The sequence below is a fragment of the Callorhinchus milii genome, unplaced genomic scaffold (assembly GCF_018977255.1).
Source record: "Callorhinchus milii isolate IMCB2004 unplaced genomic scaffold, IMCB_Cmil_1.0 Scaffold3, whole genome shotgun sequence".
In the NCBI taxonomy this organism is placed as follows: domain Eukaryota; kingdom Metazoa; phylum Chordata; class Chondrichthyes; order Chimaeriformes; family Callorhinchidae; genus Callorhinchus; species Callorhinchus milii.
Genome location: NW_024704744.1, coordinates 83,012,490 through 83,021,027, shown reverse-complemented (window position 1 = coordinate 83,021,027; position 8,538 = coordinate 83,012,490). Strand labels below are relative to the sequence as shown.

The following is an 8,538-nucleotide window of genomic DNA, read 5'->3' as shown; positions in this document are numbered from 1 at the left end:
TGAGTGAGGGAGGGAGGGAATGAGTGAGTGAGTGAGTGAGTGAGTGAGTGAGGGAGTGAGGGAGTGAGGGAGGGAGGGAGTGGACAGGACAGACGAGTCTCAGGCGGTGTATGTGGGGGCGGCACTGACAGGCATGCGCGGTGCTGGCGGTGAGCGGGCGGCCGCCTGTCACTGTGCGGCAGGAAAGCCGAGCCTCTGCCTGAGAGTGTGTGAGTGTGTGTGTGTGTGTGTGAGAGAGAGAGAGAGAGAGAGAGGCGGAGAGGGAGAGGGGGAGAGCAGTGGCAGTGTCGGTGCTGGAGCCGCTGCATCAGGAGCGGCTCCGTCAGCTCGTACCTCCTTGTCACCATTAGAGAGCGAGGAGAGGAGACATCCGGACAGACAGAGAGAGAGAGAGAGAGTGAGAGAAAGGAGGAGAGAAAGAAAGAAAGAAAGAAAGAAAAGAGAGGAGAGAGAGAGAGAGCTGTAGCAGAGAAGACATGGAGACGGAGAAAGGCGAGGAAAGGTGGTGCTTCATCCCAGTGACCGAGAGGAGGAACAAACTGTGTTTGTGAGAGAGAGAAGAGAAGAGAGGAGAGAAGAGAGGAGAAGAAATCAAAGGGTGCGAGAGAGAGAGAGAGAGAGAGAGACTGTCAAATCTCTAAGAGAAGAAGAAAAAAAGAAAAGTATTTTATTGGCAAAAAATTTTTTTTTTTTTTTTTTTTTGCAAATCCTCTGCAAATTTTTTGGGGGCAAATTTGAAAGATATATTCAACCCCTTCTCTGCACCACAACCCCTCCCTCCCTCCCTCCCTCCCTCACCACCCACCCCACCACCACCACTCTCCCCTACTCCCCTATCCCCCCCCACCCACCACCACCACTCTCCCCTACTCCCCTCCTCACCCACCACCACCACTCTCCCCTCTCCCCCCACCCACCACCACTACTCTCCCCTACTCCCCTCCTCACCCACCACCACTACTCTCCCCTACTCCCCTCCTCACCCACCACCACCACCACACTCCCCTACTCCCCTCCTCACCCCCCACCCACCCCTACTCCCCTCTCCCCCACCCACCACCACCACTCTCCCCCTCTCCCCCCCATCACCACCACCACTCTCCCCTCTCCCCCCAACCACCACTCTCCCCTACTCCCCTCCCACCCACCACTCTCCCCTACTCCCCTATCCCCCCACCCACCACCACTACTCTCCCCTACTCCCTATCCCCTCTCCCCCCCACCCACCACCACTACTCTCCCCTACTCCCCTATCCCCTCTCCCCCCACCCACCACCACCACTCTCCCCTACTCCCCTATCCCCTCTCCCCCCACCCACCACTACTCTCCCCTACTCCCCTCCTCATCCACCACCACCACTCTCCCCTCTCCCCACCACCACCACTCTCCCCTACTCCCCTCCCCCCACCCACCCCTACTCCCCTCTCCCCCCCCACCACCACCACCACTCTCCCCTCTCCCCCCCATCACCACCACCACTCTCCCCTCTCCCCAACCACCACTCTCCCCTCTCCCCACCACTCCCCCCTCCCCCCCACCCATCACCACTCCCCCCTCTCCCCCCTCCCATCACCACTCTCCCCTTTCCCCACCACCACTCTCCCCCCTCTCCCCTCTCCCTCCCTCCCCCACCACACACACTCCCCTCCTCCTCCTCCTCCTCTTTCCTCTTTCCTCCTCCACACACACACACACACACACAATGACCAAAAACGTGGAGGGCTCGAGGGAGGACCTGTGTAAGATCCCAGACGAGGAGCTGGTGAAGTGGAGTAAGGAGGAGCTGGTCCGGAGGCTGCGGAGGGCGGAGGCGGACAAGATGAGTGTGATGATCGAGCACGGGAACCTGATCAAGGAGGTCAACCGCCGGCTGCAGGTCCACCTGACCGAGATCCGAGGCCTCAAGGAGGTCAACCAGAAGCTGCAGGAGGACAACCAGGAGCTGAGGGACCTCTGCTGCTTCCTGGACGACGATCGGCAGAAGGGCAAGCGGGTGTCCCGCGAGTGGCAGCGCCTGGGCAGGTACGCGGCCGGTCTGATGCGCAAGGAGGTGGCTCTGTACCTGCAGAAGCTCAAGGACCTGGAGGTCAGGCAGGACGAGGTGCTGAGGGAGAACCTGGAGCTCAGGGAGATGTGCCTGATGCTGGACGAGGAGAAGAGCGGGGCTGGGGCTGGGACTGGGGCTGGGCTGGGGCTGGGTGTCGGGACAGGGTTTGCGGCGGGCAATAGGGGTTCCCTGGACAGCGCCGGCGGTTTGCTCCATCTGAACCCCATCACCTCGTCCATCACCACCACCACCACCACCACCAGCAGCAGCAGCGGCGGTGGTGCCGGCGCTGGGGCTCTGATGAGGGACGTTGGGGACGGGAGCAGTACCTCCAGTGCGGGCAGCACGGACAGCCCTGACCATCAGCACCAGCACCACCTGCACCAGCAGCACCAGCAGCAGCACCAGCAGCAGCACAACCACAAGCACTCGGCCGGGCCGGGGGGCAGCCCCGAGCACCTGCAGAGGCACCGGGGAGGCGGAGGGAGCCCCGAGAAGCACCTGGTGAGCGGTGGCAGCCCCGAGCACCTCCAGAAACAGCAGCAGCAGCAGCAACAACAGCAACAACAACAACAACAACACAGCCTGAGCTCCTCCTGCAGCAGCCCCGAGCATCAGAAGCACTTGATGGCCGGGGGTCTGGCGAACGCAGCCGAGCAGCAGCAGCAGCAGCAGCAGCAGCAGCAGCACCGCGGTGTCAGCCCCGAGCGACTGAAGCAACATTACGGTGGCAGCCCCGAGCATCTCAAACATCTGGGCAGCGGTGGAGGCAGCAGCCGGGAGGGGACTCTGAGGAGACCACCACCACCACCACCACCAGCAGCAGCAGCAGCAGCAGCCGACGATCTTTCGCCTCATCACAGAAGTGTGTACAATGGGATGAATGGTGGGTTGATAGACCTACTGAAACCACAGGTGTTTTTGCAGAGACTACCAGCGTATAACCAAAATATCTGACCCCCCCTTTCCTTCCTTCCTTCCCATTTACCCCCCCCCCCCCCCCCACCCCTCTCACCTCCCCTTATGATAAAAAAAAAACTTTTTTTTTTTGGGGGGGGGGGAGGGAGGGGGAGTGGGGGGTGGTGGTGGTGGGGGGGGGATACTGCATTGATTTTGAGTGCATCACCAGAGTCCCGCATGTGTCTTAACCACACGCAGAAATAAAGAAAGCAAACCTGCTGAATTAACGTGAGATCTGCTGATGCACGTCCTTCTGTTGATATGCATCGAGTCTGGTATTGTGATATCTTCTGACATTCCACCCCCCCACCCCCCCCCACCCCCCCCCCCCCCCACAAAGCAAAACTTAGCCCAGGGCGCAGGATTTGCAGAGCTGTTGTCATGAAGCATTACAGTACACCTGCATGAACTCAATGCATTTTATTTTATTTTATTTTATTTTAGCATCAGGAGAGCACCAATTGCTAACTTTAGACCCCAACTTTAAAACAGTTCTACCGACACTCACTAAAATCCCGCAGGAACCTAATCCCACCCGTCTTTTGTGAACTTTGTGGCTTTCCTGCCTATCCACATTTATCAGCACAGGTTAGTTAAATGCACTCTTAACGAACGCGACCTTACTAAGCCTTCACGGAGCAGAATAACTTTCATTGCATGACAAAGTGATGTCACTCATATGTGCCATAGTACATCTCGCTGACAGGGTGTACAGTGTGTAAATGTATTTATGTACCTATGTGTCTGATAAAATGCATTTGAAATCTATTTTTTCTTATAAAGATATAGCTAAAGGGTACACAGCGCAATTTTTGGTATGAACGTATAAGTGTGGCTTTAATATCCTTCCTCCCATGGTGGCTGGTTAGTCCTTTGGCTCTGTGCATATCATTAAAGTCCATTAAGAATGAATAATATATACTGCTTTTGTAATAATGAAAGCTACTTATTAAATTACTTGAAATTAGGTAAATTGAAGATCAATGAGGAGAAAATATCCCCTTTGACTGGTTTATGCCTCTCTGCATAAAAATATAGAAAACCCACGAACATTGACACAGATAACTTAGTTTCATTTATTCCTTACATGATTGTAAATATTGTTAAATAAATACAATTTTTTTTGTTTACAAATGCAGTTTCTAGAATTAGAATCAAACTCGACTTTATAGTTTTAATTGAATTGCGCTGTAGGGGAAATGTTAAACTTATTGAATTCCTAACCTTTGGGTTCCATGAATGTAATTTAATTAAGGTTCATCTGTTTTATAATGGTTCTAAAACAAATTGCTTTAATTCATGCTTAATGTACTTTTAAAAAGGTAATACCCAATTTGAATTGGTATGCTTTTTATTTGAATAATTTAGAATAGCTTCGTTTATCCTATTATCCTTATTTTCCTTACTTTCTAGAACCTTATTTGTTATCCTGACAGTTTCTTTATGATTGATGTAAAGAAAAAAAAATCACAGAACGTCAGGATCTGACACTACAGTTCTATTTTGAAGAGTGTGATAGCAAAGCCGTGCCTCAGAGGTTTCAAGACTATAGAGTTTTGTGGATGTTCAGGTGGCAAACTGGGAATTAACAAGCACCGGCTGAAATCCTGGACGTTTTCACCAAACAGGGCATAGATTGTTGAATTGACCCCAAGTCATTAAATTCTGATCTCTGGATAAGAGCCAGAATGTATTTGTACTACATTTCTGCATGTCACTTCAGATTGAGAAGGAAGCATGGCGGGTTAGAACATTGTGCTTTTTTTTTCTTTAGAGACCGAAGGTTTCTAATTGAAATGAGATTGGGCAGTTTTAAGCAGATACAAGTCCACAAGTGCAGATCAGCCCATAATTCAGCAATCTTGTTACTAAGCAACACTGTAAGAATGCCTTGTGTGGAAAGCAAGGAATGTCATTATTGTTGGTGCGTTAGTCGTTTTCTGAGATCAGGATTAAGGCATATTTTGTGAGACAATAAAGCAGGAGGTTTACTTTTTGAATCTACCAAATTGTACTTGACCTGGCTTGATGCTGACTATGGTTGCAAACTAGTGTTGACATTCTCCTTATTTAGTACGAAAAGGCAACTATTACACGTTAGTGTTTCAGTCATTGTCATGGAATACCCAGGAGCAAATAACTTGTACCCAAGACGAAGTGTGATCAGTTCCCAAGATTTGAAAGCTGAACCATTATCTGCTTGGCTCAAATATTCTGTTGTGTGTGTGCCCATTGCAGGACGTTCAAACAGGGAGTCACAAAATTAATGGCTTGAGTCTGGTGATTTGAAGATGACTGTGTGTGTGTATGGGGTGGGGGCACTGGTGTTGTAAGGCTGCGGGATGGCAAGATGGATTGGCAGTGTATTCATGGCAGCAGTTGCATAGATTGGGATCCGCGTGATGGAATAAATGGCCGAAAGAGCCAGTCAGAAAGTTACGAATTCCTGCAATGTAGTACAGGGGATCGATTGCAGTGTGAAAGAGTTTTAAATGATCTTTTCGTCGTCGTTACTACAGGTGTACAAAAATACAATAGTTTTTGAAAAGCTACTTGTATTTAATGAACTCTTGTGGTATATTTCAAGCCTATGTTCACAAGGTAAAGTGTGAATGTGTGTGTTTGGGGGGAGGGGTGGGGGGTGGATTTGCTATCGCCTCTTTTAATCTATCTGCTTGGTATCAGCCCCCAAACTTGGGGTGTTCAGTTGGACCAAACTTTGTTTCAGCTTTTTTCAGCAAAGAAGCCCAAACAGAGAAAACAAATTAACATAGTTACAAACCTTGGTGCTGTTATCATTTTTTTAATACAGGGTTACATTTATATATAATATATAATATATATAATCTGGCATGTTGAATGGAAACTCGATTGGAGGCAGAAAACATGACTCCTAAATACAAATTAATTCAGAAATTATTCTTTATTGTAGCATTGGCACTGATTTTTATCCTGTCCAATTTACTTTTGTTAAGTAGTTGTTTAAATCAATTGTTCTTTGAGCAGTAGATATGGTGCAACATTTATTTTAATTGGTGGCATTAATGAAATTACCTCCGACTCTCTGCTCCCCTGTATTTTTCAGCCACCAAATAATGGATATTACCTTTTTAATGTCTGCGATTCTTAGACAAATGAAGGACAAAGCTAAGATATTCTTGTGATGTTGCATATTCCTATTGCTTCAGTGCTTAGACTTTTTGATCTTTGACATATCAGTATTTTTGTGGTGAAGCACAGACAAACTTTTGTAAATGCAAACTGATGGAGAACTCTCTGATCAGACAGGTTGGAGCTTAAAATAGTTGTGTTGGTAACTCATCGATTTTCCGATTCATAACAATAATCCTTACATATCGTGTAGCGCCTTTCATGTCCCTCAGCGCTTCACAGGATATCCTGCAAAATGTAATAATTGTGGTCTGTGCGTGAATGCAGCAACTGATTTATGCACCAAATGGAAGGAAAGTGAGTTAACGCTTAATGTATTTTACAGCATAAAAGTGATGTTTGTACCAGTCCAGCTTCTTAATGCTATGTTTTTTTGGAGGGGAGTTGAGTAAAAAGTACTCTTAATTCAATGTCAATGGCTCGTAACCTCTTCAATGTTGCAAGCTTGGTAGGAGTGTTCAGAACCATTTGACCAGGCCTTTACGACTTGTGTTAATCTTTGTCTGTATAATTGGTTGACGAGTGTCTAAATACTGTATCACAATGCACAGTACAACATTCTCCAAACCTATTTGTCCAGTGTTAAATGTCAGTAAACTTCCTTGTATGATAATCAGTTTGGTGGTGTGTTGACTGCAGTTATTCCAATTCTCTGCATTTTCTTGCCCTCTGGTACGTTAAAGCAAATGATGGGGCTATAATAGTATAGCTCCTTTGAATTTTTCTAACTGAAGTAAAATTCCTTGATCAACTTTCCCTTTCTGATTTTGTTTTGTTTAAAGAGCTATTCAGTCCTACTTTGCCAGTAGATTTTTTTCAGTTATAGGGAATTTATGTTGGAGACAAAATAATAATAATAATCTTTCATTTGATATAGCCCCTTATCATGTCTTCGAGACGTCTGAAAGCGCTTCACAGGATATACTGTAAAGTGAATTGACTGTATATTTTGTGGCCGAAACGCGGCAGCCAATTGTGCACAGCAGTGTCCCATGAACGGTCGTCGATCAAGTGACCAATTTATTATTATTTATTTAGTTACTTTTTGAAGGCATTATTACCCTGGAAAAGTGGTCCACCAATTGACTTAACAACTGGGTTCCTACTTACTGCTGGGTAACCAGAGGCGTGTGGAGTAAGGAAACTTGCCTAACGTTTCGTCCTGCCGGAAATCAAACCCAGAATGCAGAATGCTCTAACCACTGAGTTGCAGGACTCCAAAATGCACAAATGAGTCACTCAGTCGTTTTACTCATTACCAGTTATTCTTGAGAATCAGTAAGTGGATATTTCTGTGCTTTTAGTTCAATTGCTGCTTGTTGAAGGAGACCACAGGGGATTATCGTAAGTCAATCATTAAAAATTAGTGATCTTTTTGATGAAATTTCCATTTATAAGTACAGTACAGAAGAAGGCCAACATAAAGATACCTTTTTTTAGGTAATCAATGTGCAGTAAGATTCCCAATATTTACAGATTTCAAAATCAGAAACTAGTCTTGAAACATAAAACCCTCTCTGACTCAGAGAAGATTTATTTAAAGCTGAAACTTAGGAAAATAAGTTGGAATATTGCGAGTGATTTACTAATTTGAGTCTAAATAATCGGTCTCTTTATAACCCGAAAATGTTGCTGGTAATGTTTTCAAGCTGTCTACTGTAAAGTGTTTCTGCTTCCATTATACACAAACTATCTAAATATCTCAATCTAACTAGCGGAATAATAGAAATCCTATTACACAGAATTTCAACGCAAACCATTCTGGATATGAGCTCAAGAATTTGAGTTCATCTGATGGTTTCATGATTGAATGTACTGTCTGGTGCGTTTCGTGAGGAATATAAACCAGGAACAACCTATAGCTATTCAGTGCACCTCCCCCCCCCCCCCCCCCATGGAAACTGTGCATGTGGATATTGGGTGAGGACAGAATTGGGCTTGGCTGATACCTCCGATAATCAAATAGGATGTGCACACTAGTTATCTAGGCTCTCAGAAGAATGGTTAATTGGGTAAGAAAGCAGACTACGAGGGCTATCTAGAAGGTGCGGTCTTATGAGAGAAAATAGGAACATTTGTGAAGGGTGGAGCGAGGGGGCAAGGAAACGCAGAGCAGGAGATAAAATGTTAAACTACTATAAATACCTGTAATAACAGGCACAAAAGTAAAACAAATTACAGTTGCGTTCTGCAATATACAATAAATTGGGGCAAAGCAAAACAACATCCTGCATTTTTTTTAGCCTCTATTTCCCATAATAGTGTTAAGTACTTTTCTGCAGTGTGTTCCCCCAAGTATGGTTTGTGTTACAAGAGCTTTGTTGAGCACTGCTCCCTCTGGCCTTGTTAAATACATCTT

The 8,538-nt window shown here is 46.5% G+C and overlaps 1 protein-coding gene across 1 annotated transcript in view; it reads left to right on the top strand.

The window, feature by feature from the left end:
• Window positions 1–1,662: 1,662 nt before the first annotated feature.
• Window positions 1,663–8,538, top strand: part of LOC103177961 (coiled-coil domain-containing protein 85C) — a 232,902-nt gene continuing 226,026 nt past the window's right edge. Inside the window, exon 1 of the mRNA XM_007892385.2 lies at window positions 1,663–2,934. Coding sequence (XP_007890576.2) covers window positions 1,704–2,934 — 1,231 coding nt within the window. The 5' untranslated portion in view covers window positions 1,663–1,703. The remainder of the gene's footprint in view (window positions 2,935–8,538) is intronic.